Genomic DNA, 20887 nt, shown 5'->3' on the forward strand with positions numbered 1-20887 from the left:
ATCTGTGAGCGTGTAATAGTCACCAGTCTGTCGGTATCTGTGAGCGTGTAATAGTCACCAGTCTGCTAGTATCTGTGAGCGTGTAATAGTCACCAGTCTGCTAGTATCTGTGAGCGTGTAATAGTCACCAGTCTGCTAGTATCTGTGAGCGTGTAATAGTCACCAGTCTGTCGGTATCTGTGAGCGTGTAATAGTCACCAGTCTGCTAGTATCTGTGAGCGTGTAATAGTCACCAGTCTGCTAGTATCTGTGACCGTGTAACAATCACCAGTCTGTCGGTATCTGTGAGCGTGTAATAGTCACCAGTCTGCCGGTATCTGTGAGCGTGTAATAGTCACCAGTCTGCTAGTATCTGTGAGCCAACTACGAAATAGTGGATGTGTGCTTGACTAACACATACAATTTTGGAACATGTATTTGCCAAACAGTTCGTTCTCCATTTGTCCTACCCTTTTCCCCCTTAACACAGTGGTATCAACAGACGAAGTGGAGTGCTACCATCCAAGCTTGAGAGGAAACTACTATGACTACGGGGGCGGGTTGGAGATGCCCAAGTCCTCTGATTGGCTTCAACTTCAGATGGTTGAGTCAAAAACAACGTGATAAAATATCTAGTTCTAGTTGAGGTAGATTTTCATACCAGTGTACGTTGGCCTCAAAATGTGTGGATGATCTGCAAAATGTGTGCAGTTTGGCAGGTCTGCATGTATTCTATGGGGCAGCCCCACTAACCTCTGTTGAAGTAGCCACCATACACGCCCTGCTTGAGGTCAAAGATGCGCTCATTGTTCTCGACCAGGCCGCCCAGCTTCTCAGCCAGCTGCAGGGCCATGTTTTGCAGGGAGGTGGGCTCTGTGCGATGCATCACCACAGTCTGGGTGGGCTGGTCCAGGGACGCCTGTGTGAGGGGAGACATGATACACACAGGAGAAAGCCATTCAGACACAGACATGTTACACCTTTATACATCATATCATCTAGCTTCATTAAATCTGTGGGGCTGTACGATCTACACACAGCCCTTTGAGACCATTGATGCCGCGGGTTTTACCATGAGCTCCTCATTGATGATCATCTTGCTGATGATGCTGTGCACTGTGGGCAGCTCCAGCTCAAACATTTCATTCAGTGTCTCCATACTGAGACACAAAGAAGGGGGGGGGGGAAGAAATGTCTGAATTTTATTTATCCATTCTTTAACCAGGTAAGACAATTATATGATGAGGCACAGTAGATGTAGCCTGGTCCCATTTTGTGCTGTATAACCAACGGTAGCCTAGGAATCCCAGGCTACTCACAGTGTGAAAGCCTGGGGAAGTAACCTAAGCATGACTACTCCGAAGGAGAATGTTAAACGGTGATGTCAACCATTGTCCTATTGTGGTTATGTACCCATAAAACATTGTGATGGACAATGCTATATCGACCCTGTTGCTGCCCTCCCTTAAATTAAAATAGTTTTATACAAAAACGCTTCTAAAAACGTCAGTTGGGCTATAGGACGAAATCGAATGCAACTAGACAAATCATGAGGAAAGAATGTTGAAAGTCTGGGGAGAGGCTAAGTGAAGGCAATAGAAAGACCTTCTCTGATACTCCTTTCTGGTAGAGGGGCAGAACAGGTGTGTGTGGGGCGCACATGGAACAGTGACTGTCTGATGAGGAACGGGCTGTTTTACCGTAGTGAGCTAGATTACAGCCCTAAATCACTGTCTGTGAAATGTGAAGTTGGCCTGACTTAATAGTCAAGTGAAAGAGATGGGATTTTGGAAGGCTGGCTACGTTGGAAACACTACGTCTATAGTCCTCTTCATGGTCATTGCTGTCGGCTACACAACAAACACAACAAACAGTTGGGGACCAGGCTACAGTAATTAAGAATCTCCACTAAAATGTGGGGTTAGGGTTAGAGTAGACTAGGGTTAGACTAGGTGTAATCCGTAACTGGAAAACCACCTCTGACCGTTTGAAAAGTTATTACCTGATGGAGTCATAAACGCTGCTGTAGGTGAACAGGTACGTCCTCAGAGACTCCTCCTGGATCTTCCTGCAACCACAAACCACCAGGAAACATTACAGGAATGTTACCTCTGAAGGACGGGCTGCCGAAACGTTCGTTCAGTCATGAAATAACCAGTTACTGTGAGTTATAGTGTAAAACTTATTTTGTCTAAAGAAAGCTACTAAAAAGGTAGTGTTTAATTAGCCATTTGAAGATCTTGATTGAATTAATTCTATTAAACCATTCCAGGCCGCGATTGGTTGATACTGACCTCTGATCAAACAAGGGAGAGTTGAACAAGAGGGGTGTTGATGCAGACCTTATTTCAGAAAACTCACCGGACGAGCATCTCTCGTACACACTGGGTCTCAGGAAACAGATCCCACACCTTGCTGTTCATCTTCTCGTTGATGATGAACGAGTGGCAGGTGCGCCAGTCGCCCATCTTCATGGACTTGCTGGCTGCCACCACGTGCTCGCGCATGCTCTCTGGGGGTCCTGGAGGATGCACGGAAAAGGACGGATTTGTTTAGTGTCTGTGTGTCCATTGTTGTGTCTGTACAGCTAATACAGACAAGTACCAATACAATCTTAGACCTTTAAGTTAATGCAGCCCGTTTTTATCTCAATATCAAATAATTTCTGGTTAACCATTAAATACCTTCTGTTTCTATTACAATGGTCAAAAAAGATGGAGAACAAAAGCTTAGAAAAATAGCATTTTCTCAAGCAAGAATTGTCAGGGAGAGTGGTCTGAGTGGGGAGGGGAAAACCAAAAACTAGTTATTGGCAGAGAGGTTTTAGAACGCTTTCTTATTGGTGTATTAACTCATTTAATTCCTGGGCATGTCAACGCAGTAAAACATAGAACCAGGACTATATGGAACTCTATTCCACATCAAGTAACTGAAGCAAGCAGTAAAATTAGATTTTAAAACACCCTATGGAACAGCGGGGACTGAAACAACAAACATTGGCACAGACACATGCATACACACACTATACACACACATGGACTTAGTACTGTAGATATGTGGTAGTGGTGGACTAGGGGCCTGAGGGCACACAGTGTTGTGAAATCTGTGAATGTATTGTAATGTTTTAAAATTGTATAAGCCGACATTTTATTCTATATGCTTTAATAGTTAGAATAATATAATTGAACATAGCGGAATAAAATACAACATGTATTTTTCCCAGTCCGGAGCGAGTGTGCATATGAAGTGCCCATGTTGAGCGTAAAAGTGATCATTTGAGGATCTATACGTCAGATTGAGTTATTTGGCTAAATTAGTTATGAATTGTGCAAAAAAAGGTTATGCTCACACATGTCATCCGTAGGTGCACCAGATTTGCCAGTTGGGCAAAATGTTCAGATTTTTAACCACTTCGTGCATCTGAAGATACAAACTCTGCCTTACTGGCGGACCTGGAGAGCAAATCAAGTGCACTATAGGCCTACCACTGGCCAATCGGATGGCTCAGATTACCGGGTCTGCAGTAACATAGCAGGCGTAAAAGAAAGCTACAGCAAAGTTGATACTGCGAGATTCCAAAACCATGACTAGACACTCAACAAATACATCAAAGAGCTGTTGTTTATGAGTTCATGTTTAAGTTCTTACTCAGCACTGTCAACACTTTTATAAGCCAAAAAATGCCCGTTCTTCCCAGTATCGATAGGCTTGCGTTATTATTAGTGGCTTGGTCATTATAATATTGTGGAATATTTCACTTTCTGGGTTCATAGGAGTAACATGAACTTGTGCGTGAGGCAGAAATAATGCAACTCTGGTTTCACCATCAGCTGAAAGATGGTGTCCCTCTGGTCAGTGTCAGCGGAGAAAAGGGAGGCGGACCTTCAATGCAGGCACCACTCGGGAGGCCCTCCCGCCCTGCATTTTAACTCAGAAAGTGATCTTGGGTTAAAAAGAAGGTTGGCGGCCACTGGGCTAGACCAATTATGTACCAAATACATCTTAAATCAGTCTGCAGTGCGTAATATGCGGTAGGTTATCTGTGTGTTGTATAAAAGCACAATCTTTTGAATTCGTTTTTTTGGGTGGGTGGGGATTTGGCTCATACAGACCAATGCATAAGCTCTGATATGCATATAGGTGTTCTACATTCAACCTTTAAATGCTTTGATTTATTCAATCCCTTAGAAAGCGCTGTCCATTTCACTGTGTTAGGCTTTGAAACATCCACAATGACCATGTTATCCACTCAGTTTCAACCGGTTGAACTTTTCTTCAAAATTGGTCATCACAGCGAGGTCAAAAAATGTAGCCTGACGGTGAGTTTTAAAAGCATCAAAACGTTTTGGTAAGTGTTTGATGTGACTTTCCATTGCATTTACATTGATTTCAGTGTGGTTAAAGGGACAATAGAGCACCGAGTACCAGGTCGTTACCGAGTTGGGGACTACCAATGTCCAGAGTGCATAAGAGGAGATCACCGTGACTCAATGGTCATGTGAAATTTAACTGCGGTCATGAATGCCTGTGGCGGTAATACGGTCATCACAACATCTCAAAAAATCTCAGGATTACTGGATATTTGAGGCCAATCAGAATAAAACGAACTTTTTTGCCCATCTTAAGTCCTGTGTCTCTTTCTGAGGCATGAGTTACTTGTCCCCACCCAATATTGCACTTGTGATTTCATGAATATAACAGGTCGCAATGCAATAATGGGGATGGCAGTCATAAGAAGGGGGACAATAGAGCACCGAGTGTCGTTAAAAATCACCGTGACTCAATGGTCATGAAATTTAACTGGCCATAATACCCTTTGGTCCTAAAGTCGGCGGTGTTCATTACGGCACGCAACGGGAAAACGTTCTAAAAGCAAAATGAGTGTCTTTTTGGAAAGGTCCAGGTAGTCCCTGTCCATTTCAGTCTGTTTTCTTCCATTTGGTGCCTAATGAACACAACCCTGCTTTGTCTTCACAGCCTACTGTACGTACCCAGAAGGGGCTGCCTCTCGCCCACCCTCAGCTGGTGGTGGAACTGCTTGCTGATCATCCTGCGGCGGGCATCAAACTCATGGGCTGCCATGTAGGGGATCTCCAGCAGCATGGCAGACACCAGGTACACGCACTCCAGCAGCTCCAGGTTGATGTGCATGTGGAAGGGCACCTGGAACAAGATGGACAACAACGTCACGTCGTAAACCAACCCCAGTCAGTGTAGTGTATCAGTGTAATACTGTAAAATAGTCAAAACAGGCTCCAGTATATCATCCTGAAAATCTTTATTTCATCTTTCCAGACAAAGGCTTTACAGCTGGGAACCTACGCGGTCGGGTTTTACCTAGCCCACATGCTTAGCCTAGCCTACCTGTCTGTTTAGCCGAGAGTGGTACGAGACGACTGGTAGACCAATCGTTTCCTGCTCGGCTGTGTTTATCCTTGCCTAGCATACCTGCGTTGTCTTTTGCTTGACTTGGTTTAGCGTAGCCTACCTGTCAACTGTTCTGCTGGGTTTAGCCTAGCCTACCGCTCGTCTCTTCTGTTCTGCATTTGACTAGCCTAGGCTACCTGTAGTGTATTTACAATCCTCTACTGTTCTGCTTGCTGGCTTCAACCTATCCTAGCCTTAGTCTACCCGTGGTTTCTTCAGCTGAGTTAAGCTTAGCCTAGCCGTAGCTTACCTGTCGCCTCTTCTCGATCTTCTCCTGTTCTGCATTCCTCTCCTGCATGTTCCTCATGAGCAGGCCCTGGCCCAGCAGTTCCTTGGCGCGGCCACTCGACTGGATGTCCAGCAGGGCATTGTGGGCATCCTTGATCATGCCCTGGCGGAAGGCACAGATCCCCAGCTGCACCATGGTCCTGTTGTACAGGATCTGGAGGGAGAGACATGGTCACACACAGAGGTCTATCAGTCTGTGTGGGTGGGTGTACACAGTTTATGTGCAGGGCCCCACAGTGCAATAATTTAGTCGACTTTTGAGACCGACTTGGTTGTGCAAGTTCAATGTTTTCTTGGTCACATCGGTACGAGCTACAAATTCTAGTTGATCACTTTACAAGGCTTTCTGTTTTTGGGGAGGATAAAAGCGTGATTTGGTCAAGCAGGCTTATCCTGATCCCTGCAATTAAACTGTCTGCCCTGCCCCTGTTTCGCTGGCAGGAGCGACTCACTCCCTCCCCAGGAGAACTTTGAGTAGACGGAGAAAGAAAATGTGTTCCGATTGCGCAACATTTCAAAATTCAATCGCGAGAAAGAACGGTTTTGAAAGCAACTGTTGTCTCAGCTTTATTTAGGTATTACATGTGTTTGTTTATTTTCAACTATAAATAGTGTTTTAGCACCGTTTTTAGAACAAATAAACTGGTATGGATATTTGAGATTTGGATCGGGCAAAGCGCGTATCTGCCATTTCTGATGATTGCATAGGCCTATATAGATATCATTGGGTCGTACATGGCAAAGTTTAGGACATTAAATGTACTGTTAGTTGTAATTAATCTAACAAGCAGTTTATTATATTTAGTGATCTAGATAATGAGTTGAATTTCCACTTCCTTAGATGGTGAATAAGCCCCAAATAGAGTAAAGCGTATGTGATATTAGCAGAGGTGCAAGGTGCAACTTTGGTTTTAGAGGTGAGGGGGAGACATTTTATAAAAACCTTTATCCAGTCGGATAAACACTCCAGTCGACCCGACCGCTCAGACACATCCGCATGGTCCTAAAGTGCATCGTTGCCTCGTTTTGTAGCGCATTCCAATGATAAAACGTACATATTTTTGACATACTAACATCCGAAAATATGCAAGTAAATGAATTGTGTGAACAGCTTGACATCCTGGGTGTCGGTGTTGTGTGCCCCCACACTCACGTGTTCATACCTGTACGGGTGGGTCGGCGTGCTGAATATTATCCTGCAGGTGGCTCATGAGCATCAGGTCACGGGCCTGGTACCAACGCGAGTGTAGCGCGTGGTGGTAAATGTGGCACAGGATGGCGCACGTGCGGATGCGGTCCGTGCGGTCCTTGGCGTAGATGAACTTGCACAGGCGGTCCATGATGAAGGCGCTGTCCTCACCCTCGCTCTCCTCCGCATCCTGCTCAGACTAGGGAGGAGAAAGGTGGAGAGGGATAGAGTGATAACTCAATGGGAGGTGAGTACAAGGTTGGGTTAGGACATTAGCTCATGGATAATAATTATTTTGTATACAACTAACACTTCGTAGTCATGAAAAGCATTCCATTGACTATTTAGGGGGCCCTCCGAGGACAGCCGATTAATTATGGCCGATTTCAATTTCACACCAAAATAGGTAATCTGCCTTTTTGGATGCCGATTACATTGCAATCCACGAGGAGACGGTGGCAGGCTGACCACCTGTTACGCGAGTGCAGCATCAAAAAGGATTTGTGGCTGCAAGGTAAGCTGCTAGCTAGCATTAAACTTATAAACTTTCTTCACATAATCACTAGTTAACGAGTCTGACGCGTACGATATACTGCTTGCGTACGATATACTGCTTTTTCAGGAACAGGCCCAGATCCCCGTGATTTGATGTGCAATCTCTGGACAATACATTTTTTAAGAGTTATGGCGAAGATTAAACTACCATTAAAAACAAACATCTTATGCTTCACGGAGTCGTGGCTGAACGACGACAATATCAACATACTGGCTGGTTATACGATGCACCGGCAGGATAGAACAGCGGCGTCTGGTAAGACAAGGGGCGTCAGTCTATGTATTTTTGTAAATAACAGCTGGTGCACGATATCTAAGGAAGTCTCAAGCTATTCCTCACCCGAGGTAGAGAATCTCACGATAAAATGTAGACCACGCTACCTCCCTAGAGAGATATTTTTTATATCTGTTTACATACCACCGCAGTCAGAGGCTGGCACTAAGACAGCATTGAATTAGCTGCATTCAGACAGAAGCAAACAAGAAAACGCTCACCCAGAGGCAGCGTAGCCTAGTAGCCAGGGACTTTAATGCAGGGAAACTTCAATGAGTTTGACCAAATTTCTAAATCAGGGTAGTGCGTACGGCCCAGTACATCACTGGGGCCAAGCTCCCTGCAATCCAGCATGTGACTAATACCATTTTATTTGACATTGCACAACCTTCAATGTAACATTAATATTTACACTTAGGGTTGCCACCCGTTCTATAAAATACATAACGGTGCCATATTTCAATGAAATAATAAATGTTTTGTTTTAGAAATGATAGTTTCCAGATTTGACCATAATATTGACCTAAAAGGCTCGTATTTGTGTGTTTTTTATATTATAATTAAGTCTATGATTTGATAGAGCAGTCGGAGCAGTGGTAGACTGCAGCAGGCTTGTAAGCATTCATTCAAACAGCACTTTACTGCATTTGCGAACAGCTTTTAGCAATGCTTGAAGCACAGCGCTGTTTATGACTTCAGGCCTATCAACTCCCAAGATTAGGCTGGCAATACTAAAGTGCCTATAAGAACATCCAATAGACAAAGGTATATGAAATACAAATGGTATAGAGAAATAGTCGACGCGTCATAACTCCGATAATAACTACAACCTAAAACTTCTTACCTGGGAATATTGAAGACTCATGTTAAAAGGAAGCTTTCATATGTTCTAATGTTCTGAGCAAGGAACTGAAACGTTAGCTTTCTTACATAGCACATATTGCACTTTTACGTTCTTCTCCAACACTTTGTTTTTGCATTATTTAAACCAAATTGAACATGTTTCATTATTTACTTGAGATTAAATAGATTTTATTTCTGTATTATATTAAGTTCAAGTGTTGTAATTCAGTATTGTTGACGGAGAAATTGTCATTATTACAAATGTATATACAAATATATTTAAAAACAAAAAATAATAAGAAAAAGAAATCTGACGATTATTCGGTATCAGCTTTTTTTTTTTGGTCCTCCAATAATTGGTATCGTAATTGAAAAATCATATTTGGTCGACCTCTAACCCCAAAAGATACGTTCTGAACAAATTCCTAGTGAGTATCTGCCATATTGCTGACATCTCCTATCCTGAAATTTCAAACGAGAAAGAGATGAGGAAGTAATTTTAAACAATTGAGATGCAGCCTTGAGGTCCATAGAAATAGAATTACTAAAACAGACATTACCATTAGAGTTCTAGGATGTGTGGACCGGCTGCCATATTTAATGTACTCATGACAGGGATATCATTCTATGTCTATGTTGGGGTCTCTGTATATATCAATGATGTTGCTCTTGCTGCGGGCGATTCCCTGATCCACCTCTACCCAGACGACACCATTCTATATACTTCCGGCCCGTCCTTGGACACTGTGCTATCTATCCCGACTAGCATCACCACCCTGGATGGTTCCGACCTTGAATATGTGGACATCTTTAAGTACCTAGGTGTCTGGCTAGACTGTAAACTCTCCTTCCAGACTCATATTAAACATCTCCAATCGAAAATCAAGTCAAGAGTCGGCTTTCTATTCCGCAACAAAGCCTCCTTCACTCACGCCGCCAAACTTACCCTAGTAAAACTGACTATCCTACCGATCCTCGACTTCGGCGATGTCATCTACAAAATTGCTTCCAACACTCTACTCAGCAAACTGGATGCAGTTTATCACAGTGCCATCCGTTTTGTCACTAAAGCACCTTATACCACCCACCACTGCGACTTGTATGCTCTAGTCGACTGGCCCTCGCTACATATTCGTCGCCAGACCCACTGGCTCCAGGTCATCTACAAGTCCATGCTAAGTAAAGCTCCACCTTATCTCAGTTCACTGGTCACGATGGCAACACCCATCCGTAGCACGCGCTCCAGCAGGTGTATCTCACTGATCATCCCTAAAGCCAACACCTCATTTGGCCGCCTTTCGTTCCAGTTCTCCGCTGCCTGTGACTGCAACGAATTGCAAAAATCGCTGAAGTTGGAGACTTATCTCCCTCACCAACTCCAAACATCTGCTATCTGAGCAGCTAACCGATCGCTGCAGCTGTACATAGTCTATCGGTAAATAGCCCACCCATTTTTACCTACCTCATCCCCATACTGTTTTTATTTATTTACTTTTCTGCTCTTTTGCACACCAATATCTCTACCTGTACATGACCATCTGATCATTTATCACTCCAGTGTTAATCTGCAAAATTGTAATTATTCGCCTACCTCCTCATGCCTTTTGCACACAATGTATATAGACCCCTTTTTTTCCTACTGTGTTATTGACTTGTTAATTGTTTACTCCATGTGTAACTCTGTTGTCTGTTCACACTGCTATGCTTCATCTTGGCCAGGTCACAGTTGCAAATGAGAACTTGTTCTCAACTAGCCTACCTGCTTAAATAAAGGTGAAATAAAATAAAATTCCTTACCTTGGTCTCTCCCTGGAGGCCCAGTGCACGGCGGTGAGCCTTGTAGTCAAACTTATAGTAGGTGTGCATGATGCGGCGTAGGTAGACACGGCACACCTCCTCCGTGCTGCCCTTGGTCTCCAGGTAGCCCAGCAGGCGGTCGATGATGCCGCATACACGCCCCTCGTCCTTCAGGTTGTCCACATACTCTGGGGGAGATAGAGTGATTGAATGATCATGATTGCAAGTGAGTGTGAAATATCAGCTCAAACTGCAGTGGTAAGGAAACACACAAATTATGGGTATGGGGGTTTATAGAAAGAAAAAAAAGTTATCCTAATAATTTGTGGTGTACAGGTTTCCATAGGAATTGTATTGCCGTCTACTCTATCAATAATTTTACTTCATACGTGTCTATAGTGATTGAGTATCAATTTAGTTTGTCTTTGACAAACGCACAAGTGACCTCTAATGTGAAAAGGGGAATGTGGATCCAAAATGGGCCTCACCTTGAGAGTGGGGGTCAGTGTTCTGCATGATCTTGGTGAATTCCTCATCCATCCTCTCCACCAAGGTCAGAATGCAGCCGCGCACCCTGAATGGCTGAGGAAGATAGTTAAACTGACTTTAGTTGGACAATCTACTTCAAAACTGTAGCCTAGCACGTGGAGTGTATTGTCATTCTTGCCATGCCTGCCTATCCTTGCCAAAAGTAATTAAAAGCTTGTTATACTTGAAAGGTTTATCTAATGTACATACTGCTTGTTCTTGATTGTGTACGTATTTATTTATGTTAAAATTACATTAGAGCTTTATTTTCCTGTGAGGGAACTTCTTGTTTGGATTAGTTCAAATAAATGTAACCAACCAATCAATAATTCTCTAAGAAATGTAATCAACCAATCATTCACTAAGAGTTTGAGAATTACCTGAGAGTCGGTTATGGCCAGGTTCTCGCTGTCCTCTGCGATGTTCTCGCCGATAAATATGTTGTTGTTGTTAAAGAGGATGTCCAGCAGCTCGTCAATGCAGTCCAGACACGTCTTCCACATGTCAGCCTGGGAGAGGGGTTGTGCGGGAACAGGTAAAGGGGACGAGGAGAAAATTAGCGGGAATTGGGTCAGGGACAAATACAGGAGAATCCGGGCTGTACACGGGAGTTTATGGCTGTCAGCACCATTTTGCCAGGATAAATTCCTTGTAAATGTACTTAGTGAAAATCGTGTGGCTTGCAAAAGTATTCACCCCCCTTGGCATTTTTCCTATTTTGTTGCATTATAACCTGGAATTAAAATGGATTTTTTGGGGGTTTGCATTATTTGCTTTACATAACATGTCTACCACTTTGAAGATGCAAAATATTTTTGTGAGAAACAAAGAAACAAGACAAAACTCTAGCGTGCATAACTATTCACCCGCCAAAGTAAATACTTTGTAGAGCCACATTTGCAGCAATTACAGCTGCAAGTCTCTTACAGTGTCTATAAACTTGGCACTGGGATTTTGCCCATTCTTCAAGGCAAAACTGCTCCAGCTTCTTCAAGTTGGATGGGTTCCGCTGACGTAAAGTAATCTAAGTCATACCACAGATTCTTAATTGGATTGAAGTCTAGGCTTTGACTAGGCCATTCCAAGACATTTAAATGTTTCCCCCTTAAACCACTCGAGTGTTGCTTTAGCAGTATGCTTAAGGTCATTGTCCTGCTGGAAGGTAAACCTCTGTCCCAGTCTCAAATCTTTGGAAGACAAACAGGTTTCCCCCTCAATAATTTATTGTATTTAACGCCATCCATCATTCCTTCAATTCTGACCAGTTTCCCAGTCGATGGAAAAACTTCCCCACAGCATGACACTGCCACCACCATGCTTCACTATGGGGATGATGTTCTCGGGGTGATATGGTGTTGAGTTTACGCCAGACATAGCGTTTTCCTTGATGGCCAAAAAGCTCAATATTAGTCTCTCCTGAACAGAGCACCTGCATCCATATGTTTGGGGAGTCTTCCACATGCCTTTTGACGAAAACCAAACATGTTTGCTTATTTTTTTCTGGCCACTCTTCCGTAAAGCCCAGCTCTGTTTAGTGTACGACTTAGTGGTCCTATGGACAGATACTCTAATCTCCGCTGTGGAGCTTTGCAGCTAACTTCAGGGTCATCTTTGGTCTCTTTGTTGCCTCTGATTAATGCCACCCTTGCCTGGTCTGTGACTTGTGGTGGGCTGCCCTCTCTTGGCAGGTTTGTTGTGGTGCCATATTCTTTCAATTTTTTAATAATGGATTTAAATGGTGCTCTGTGGGATATTCACAGTTTCTGATATTTTAAAAAACTAAACTCTGATCTGTACTTCTCCACAACTTCGTCCCTGACCTGTTTGGAGAGCTCCTTGATATTCATAGTGCCGCCCCTTAGTGGTGTTGCAGACTCAGGGGCCTTTCAGAACAGGTGTGTATATATACTGAGATCATGTGACACTTAGATTGCACACAGGTGGACTTTAACTAATTGTGACTGAAGGTAATTGGTTGCACCAGATCTTAGGAGCTTCATAGCAAAGGGGGTGAATACATTTTGCAACCATCACTTTTCCGTTTTTATCATTTAAAAAAAAGTTATTTTGTTTCACTTCACCAATTCGGACAATTTTGTGTATGTCCATTACATGAAATCGAAGTAAAAATCCATTTCAATCACAGGTTGAAATGCAACAAAATAGGAAAAATGCCAAGGAGGTGAAAACTTTCGCAAGGCACTGTAAATTGCGATTCTGAGAAGACATTTCTAAAAATGGGCAAAGTACAACTTGAACTTGTCCAATAAGTTCAAGTTGTACCCATTTAACCCCCAACTACTATTGGGGATAGAATAGCCATTATTGCAGGATTCTCAGTTTTTTTCCCTCTCTCCAAATGAGCAATCCTTTCATAGAGGTGGCGGAATTAAGGTCACTCAGGCTCAACCCCATAAGAAAACAGAAAGACTTTGTCCCGTTAGCATAGCCACACATCCATGGAGGCAGATGGGTGGTACTAAAAACAGGAAGGTTTTAGCACTTGGCAATTAGTCATTTAACAATTAAGCATTTCACAAATGATCATTTAACAGCAGTGCATCTGACCTTCATGAAGGCGGCCAGGTTGGGGTTGTAGTCGTACAGTGAGGCAATGATGTTGAACTTGATCTTGACCAGGATGCCCTCACCCAGGTTGTTCTCGTTGGAGATGTTGGCCAGAGCGTGGAGAAGTTCAATCTGGGCAGCTCTGAACAGAGCAGAAGTAGACGTGGTGGTAGACAGAAACAGGGGGTGTAAGAACAGCGTTAGGTTAGTTTTGTTTCTTTTCAGGCGTTGGTGTCATATCGGCTTGGGCTTTAACTACGTTTTTTTTGTCTGGTCTCAAATGAAACCCCAAAACCCTACGGGGTGTCCCCTTGTAGACAAAGGGCTATATCAGTGAAAGGCTAAAACGTTGTCTAGACAGGAAGAACCAATATCATATTGTTGCCATCAGCCTGGATTTCAGATCAACAAAGGGCCAACGAGAAGTGACTAGGGGCTAATTTTGGGACAGAGCATATGTAAATGAGGTCAAATGATTAGTACCTGTCTGTTCCCTTCTTTCCACGGGCCTGCAGAATCTCATTGAGTTTCTTTACCACAACTGTTGTGTTGATCTCTGTTCCCTTGGCAAACATCTTCAGATTCCCCTGTCGGGAGAAGCAATTAGCACACATCCTCTGGCAGGTTTGGGTCTGTATAAAAGAGTCTCGGAGGAATGCTAATCTAGGATCAGGTTCATTACAATCTATAGATTTGATCCTAGATTAGCAGCACTTCTACTCAGAAGCATTATGTCTCTGGGCCCAAGTCTATGGGACCATTGGGTCGTGTTCATTTTGGCATGCAACAGAAAATGCATTACAACATTTTGCAATGGAAAATGAAAATTAACGTTTCTTGTTGGTAAAGTCCAAGTGGTTGCTCTCCGTTTCAATCAGTTCTCTTACATTTGGTGCCTAATGAATACAAACCATATATACAGATAAGTGTAGTGAGGATACTCTGTATTGTCATGCCACGACTTGATCACCCACCTTGACAAGGGGCACTCCTCCCTTCACCTTCTCCCATTCGCCTTCACCCTCCTCTTGGGCCTCTTCCTCGGCCTCTTCCTCCAGCCGCTCCTTCCGCCTGTGTCTCTTCTTCCTATCCTCCTTTTTCTTCTCGCTGGTGTGTCGCTCTGCCTCACTACCAGGCCTGGCGAGACAGAATGGGGTGTTGTAAATACATTAGTCAGACAGTGTCTAAAACTTGTCAGAGACAAGAGTCTCTAGAGCAGCGGTAGGCAACTAGATTCTGTTGTCAGCTGATTTCTTCCCAGAACAGAAATCACAGGCCTGAATATGGCCCACATACCATCTGTTGCTGACCCCTACTCTAGAGCATAGTTTTACATAGAAATCTACTGAATGAAAGAAAGAGGCAGGATGTTTAGAATTAGAGCAATGTTCAGTTACACAGGCAGTGATGGGACAGAATGATTGTGGATTGAGTCTAATGCGTGAGGTACAAAGGATGTTGTAGTAAAAAGAACAGGGAAAGGGACTGACTTCTTCAGGAAGATTTGGGCCATGGAGGCATTCTTGCCCTCTTCGTCTTCACTACCACTGCCGCTTTCCGCGGTGTCCGAGTCCCAGTCTTCGTCATCCTCATCACTGCTGCTGGAAGCCTCCTTGTCCTGTTGAAGACAATGTAGACAGTCATTACACACATACAAGTTAGATTAAAGTGATGGTGGACAATAAAGATGGACTGTCAGCGGGAGAGGGCTTGGTAGGGAGAATGATAGTGCTTTATGATTAGGCAGCCCCTCAGCCAAAACAGAGAAATGTCACTAATTTTTTAAAAAGAATTTTCAAGCGAGTGTGCTTGCCAATAACTGCACACTGCAATAGAGCCACTGCGACCATCATCCTCTTACCGCCGCTGCCTTCAGGAACTTGCTGGCGTCCGGCGGAGGCGCTGCCACCTCGGCAGCCGGTTTCTTCTTCAGGAAGCTCTTGGCAACCCCCGGCACTTCGTCGCTATCTGACGACGACCCTACAGACACCAAGGTGATTAGAGAGACAACGGCAGTTATAACAGAATCCATGTATCAATGGTGCACTGCGATTGGAAAGTCAAATCATACCACTCTAAAAAGGGGCCCAATGCCTCTCTGCTTGTCACTCAGCATTAAGGAAATGATTGGGGGTAAAGTAGTTCAGTTCGGAAGCGTTTGTGCATATATTATGACAACATTTTGTGACGTTTGTTTTGGATATCGGTAAGGGTTTAAGTCGGTAGCCCAAGTTTACGCCCCTTCGTCAGTGATTGGTCAACAGTAGGGAGTCTTCAGTAAAGGCTTTGTCATTCAATGAGAGACTACTCATTTTAATGCACATTGGTTTCATTGAGAAATACTGCAACAAACATCTCAGTTGGATGTAAAATTTAGCGACTAAGATCTCCTCAGAAAAAACGTCAATTATATGAGATGAGTTCTCTTTTTTGAGGAAATGGCTACTGGCTACAACTTCTCTAAAATGGACAAAGTACTATGGCAGCTTTTTTCTTGTCTCTCAAGAGAAAGTCTTAAGGGAGTCTGTAAGCACACTTATTCAGTTCGCCTAGCCGAACAGAAGCATGTCGACGCCTTAGGGCCTTGCAATAGATTTGTGTCCTGTCCAGGGGGTGTACTAGTACATCAAGCTGCCTCATTATACCGAAACAGGAGGCAGTCCCATGTCGGTCGGTTCTGGCTTTAACAAAAGCAGACTCGAGTCTTCCATTACTGGTATTTACTGTAGGCTCGAGTTGTAATGAAAAGGTGTGGTAAGAAACTCACCTGAGTCGACATCATACTTCTCCTCCTCCTCCTCCTCCTCATCCGCTGACGCCATTGGGTTCTGAATGAGAGGGAGAAAAGTAAGATTGCCAGTATGTCAACGGGCCATTAGTAGGAACTAAGCGGCCTCATCCTGAATCTGAGTATCTTGAGAAAGGTTCATTATTAAGTTGAAATCACAAGGGCGGTGTTGGATTGAATTTATGCATGCAGGAATTACTTCAGACTGCAGAGTGTATGCCAGCATAATTGTCATGAAAAGCCATTAAACTACAGTGCATTAAAGGAAAGTATTCAGGACTTTTCCCACATTGTTACATTATGGCCTTATTCTAAAATGAATGAAATAGTTTCCTCATCTACTCACTATACCCCATAATGACGAAGCGATAACAGTTTAGGAATGTTTTCAAATGCATTCATTTTTGTTTTAAATACCTCAATTACATAAGTATTCAGACCCTTTGCTACGATGCTTGTTTCCATTGAGCATCCAACAACTTGGAGTCCAGAAGAATAACAATTTCCGCAGCCCTCCACCAATCAGGCCTTTATGGTAGAGTAGCCAGACAGAAGTCAATCCTCAGTAAAAAGGCACATGACAGCCCACTTAGAGTTTGCCAAAAGGCACCTAAAGATTCTCAGACCATGAGAAACAAGAGATTCTCTGGTCTGATGAAACCAAGATTGAACTCTTTGTGCTGAATGCCAAGTCTGGAGAAAACCAGGCACCATCCCTAAGGTGAAGCATGGTGGTGGAAGCATCATGCTGTGATGTTTTTCAACGGTAGGGACTGGGAGACAACGCTTTACACCCCCTGATATATTGTGGAAAAAGATAGTTACTTGTCTAACATAAAATACAGAGGGTGTTCTTCAATGGAAGCCTCTCCAACATAATCCAGGTAGAATCATCAATTATCCAGGGCAGCCGTCTAGGCCCATTACTTTAAATAAATCTTTACTAATGACATGCCACTGGCGTTCAGTAAAGCCAGAGTGTCTATGTACGCAGATGACTCAACACTATAAATGTCAGCTACTACAGCGACTGAAATGACTGCAACACTCAAAGAGCTGCAGTTCATTTCAGAGTGGGTGGCAAGGAATAAGTTAGTCCTAAATATTTCTAAAACTAAAAGCATTGTATTTGGGACAAATCATTCACAAAACCCATTGTAATAAACAATGTGGACATTGAGCAAGTTGCGGTGACTAAACTGCTGGAAGTAACCCTGGATTGTGAACGTTCATGGTCAAAACATATTGATACAACAGTATCTAGGATGGGGAGAAGTATGTCCATAATAAGGCGCTGCTCTACCTTCTAGACAGCACTATCAACAAGGCAGGTCCTACAGGCCCTAGTTTCTACCTTCTTAACATGAGAAGCCTCCTCCCTAAGTTTGCTTTATTCACTGCTTTAGCACACCGCCAACCCTGATGTCCTTGCTGTGTCTGAATCCTGGCTTAGGAAGGCCACCAAAAATTCTGAAATGTCCATCCCCAATTACAACATTTTCAGTCAAGACAGAACTGCTAAAGGGGGCGGAATTGCAATCTACTGCAGAGATAGACCTGGAAAGTATGACAACTCTGCAGGCTATGCCCACAGTTTGAGCATCAACTTTTTAAAATCCATCTCTCCAGAAATAAGTCCCTCACTATTGCTGCTTGTTATAGAGCTCCCAGCAGTCCCTTAGACACCATATGTGAATTTATTGCCCCCCATCTATCAGAGTACGTACTGCTACCTCATCCCGTCTGTAGAGGATGCCTGGTTATTCTTTAAAAGTGCTTTCCTCACCTTGTAAAACAAACATGCACCTTTCTTTTTTGAAGAACAGATATAGCCCTTGGTTTACTCCAGACTTGAATGCCCTTGACCAGCACAAAAACACCCTCTGGCTACCACATCCCCGGCCAACAGCTCTGCACCCCCCGCAGCAACTGGCCCAAGCGCCCCTGCTTCTCCTTCACCCAAATCCAGACAGCTGATGTTCTGAAAGAGCTGCAAAATCTGGATCCGTACAAATCAGCTGGGCTAGACAATATGGACTCACATGAAGCATCTCCAATCTAATGTTACATCTAGAATTGGCTTCCTATTTTACAACAAAGCCTCCTTACCAAACTTACCCACGTAAAACTGACTATCCTACCGATCCTAGACTTCGGCGACGTCGTTTACAAACTAGCCTCCAACACTCTACTCAGCAAATTGTATGCAGTCTATCACAGTGCCATCCGTTGTGTCACCAAAGCCTCAAATACTACCCACCACTGCGACCTGTATGATCTCGTTGGCTGGTACTCGCTACATATTCGTCACCAAACCCACCGTCGCTTATGTCAGCTTACTGGTGACCATAGCAACACCCACACGTAGCACGCGCTCCTGCATGTATATCTCACTCATCACCCCCAAAGCCAATTCCTCCTTTGGTCGCCTTTCCTTCCAGTTCTCTGCTGCCAATAACTGGAACTACTTGCAAAAATCAGTTGGAGACGTATCTTCCTCACTAACTTTAAGCATCAGCTGTCAGAGCAGCTTACCGATTGCCGCAGCTGTATACAGCCCATCTGTAAATAACCCACCCACCCATCCAACCACCTACCTACCTCATCCCCATATTTGTTTTTCTGCTCATTTGCACACCAGTATTTCTACTTGCACATCATCTGCACATCTATCACTCCAGTGTAAATTGCTAAATGGTAATTACTTCGCCACTATTGGCCTATTTATTGCCTTACTTCATTTGCACACACTGTATACAGCCTTTTCTGTTGTGTTATTAACTGTACGTTTGTTTATCCCATGTGTAACTCTGTTGTCGCGCTTTTCTTGGCCACGTCACAGTTTTAAACGAGAACTTGTTCTCAACTGGCCTACCTGGTTAAATAAAGGTAAAGAAAATAATAACAGCAGCTAATGGGGATCCATAATGAAGGTCTGAGGCAAAGATGAACGGAGCAAAGTAGAGAGAGATCCTCGATGAAAACCTGCTCCAGAGCACTCAGGACCTCAGACTGGGGCGTAGATTCACCTAACACGACAATCACCCTATGCACACAGCCAAGACAACGCAGAAGTGGCTTCGGGACAAGTCTCTGAAAGTCCTTGAGTGGGCCTGGCAGAGCCCAGACTTGAACCCAATCGAACATCTCTGGAGAGACCTGAAAATAGCTGTGCAGCAACGCTCTCCATCCAACCTGACAGCGCTTGATGGGATCTGCAGAAAGGAATGGGAGAAACGCCCCAAATACATGTGTGCTAAGCTTGTAGCAGCATACCCAAGAAGACTCGATGCTGTAAACGCTGCCAAAAGTGCTTAAACCAAGTAGAGTAAAGCATCTGAATAGTTATGTAAATGTGATATTTGTTTATTTTTAATGCATTTGCAAAAATATTGAAAAACCTGTTTCTGCTTTTCATTATGGGGTATTGTGTGTAGATGTAAGTACATTTTAGAACAAGGCTGTAACACAAAATGTGGAAAAATACTTTCCAAATGCACTGTGTATTCTCTTGAATTCCTCCATTTTCCCAGTCGTAGTCTAGACTACATGCCCATGATCGAAGGTAGGCTGCTGCATTGATTTCAACAGCCTACAGCCCACCATCTGTTTTTAACCATGCGAAGTACGGACTATCACAACAATTCTACGATTTACCTTTCTACAACAGATCCACTTAATCGCTAAACGACATTTGATTAATTTGAACCACCAACCATGCATTTTGTTTGAACTCTAATCAGCTGTAAGCAACAACAATGAAAAATTCAGAAAAACTGAATTCCCGAAACACAATCCAGTTTATAAATGTACTAGAATGTTAATGTCTTGTCATGAATGCAACATCGCTTTTCATTCATTTGAAACGTTTAAAAAAACAACTGATATTATGTGGTATTGTGTCAGAGGCCAGTGACAACCTCAATTTAATCTTTATGGAACAAAAGGAACATTTGCTGTTTAACTGGGAGTCTCGTGAGTGAAAATATCCGAAGGTAAACGGTTAATTTGATTGCTTTTCTGATTTGTGACCAAGCTTCCTGCTGCTAGCTGGACATAATGCTATCGATAAACTTACAAACTCTTGTCTTGCTTTGGTTGTAAAGCATAAATTCAAAATCTGAGATGACAGGGTGATTAACAAAAGGCTAAGCTGTGTTTCACTATATTTCACTTGTGATTTCATGAATATTTTCTAGTAATATTTTTTGACTGTTGCGCTATGCTGATTAGTGTAGTTGATGACAATTCTCCCGGATCCGGGATGGGTAGTTCCAAGATTATTAATACAATTTTACTTCAGGCTGTAACACATTATGGAAGAAATCAAGGTGTGAATACTTTCTAAAGGCACTGAATGTTCAAAAAAAAGGTGCCATAATGAATATCTAGATTCTTCAATGGAGATCATATGTGCGTTCCTTATTGGTAAGTGTTATATGCACGTTTTTATTTTATTTTTATTTTTTTAAAGCGTCTTAAGAATCTACCATTCTGTGTTGTAGTGAAATGCCTCACCTCCTTATAGCTGGTGATTTCCGTCTCGTAATCCCGGTTGTACTTGCGGATCTTCTGCCGCAGGGTGCTGAGGGCTTTGGCGTTGTTCTTGTTCATCTTCTTCTTGCCTTCTTTGTCCTCCCAAAGCTGTAGG

General features: G+C 43.3%; 1 protein-coding gene across 1 annotated transcript in view; it reads right to left on the reverse strand.

Annotated features, from left to right (window-relative positions):
• LOC112224073 (eukaryotic translation initiation factor 3 subunit C) overlaps nucleotides 1-20887 on the reverse strand; it is a 36524-nt gene that overhangs the window by 5913 nt on the left and 9724 nt on the right. Inside the window, 17 exon segments of the mRNA XM_042305886.1 lie at nucleotides 733-898; nucleotides 1052-1139; nucleotides 1982-2047; nucleotides 2341-2500; nucleotides 4971-5142; nucleotides 5657-5848; nucleotides 6858-7082; nucleotides 10353-10540; nucleotides 10841-10934; nucleotides 11261-11389; nucleotides 13449-13590; nucleotides 13932-14023; nucleotides 14423-14585; nucleotides 14939-15066; nucleotides 15310-15428; nucleotides 16216-16276; nucleotides 20755-20880. Of these exon segments, the coding sequence (XP_042161820.1) occupies nucleotides 733-898; nucleotides 1052-1139; nucleotides 1982-2047; nucleotides 2341-2500; nucleotides 4971-5142; nucleotides 5657-5848; nucleotides 6858-7082; nucleotides 10353-10540; nucleotides 10841-10934; nucleotides 11261-11389; nucleotides 13449-13590; nucleotides 13932-14023; nucleotides 14423-14585; nucleotides 14939-15066; nucleotides 15310-15428; nucleotides 16216-16276; nucleotides 20755-20880 (2311 nt within the window).

The sequence above is a fragment of the Oncorhynchus tshawytscha genome, linkage group LG25 (assembly GCF_018296145.1).
Source record: "Oncorhynchus tshawytscha isolate Ot180627B linkage group LG25, Otsh_v2.0, whole genome shotgun sequence".
Lineage (NCBI taxonomy): Eukaryota > Metazoa > Chordata > Actinopteri > Salmoniformes > Salmonidae > Oncorhynchus > Oncorhynchus tshawytscha.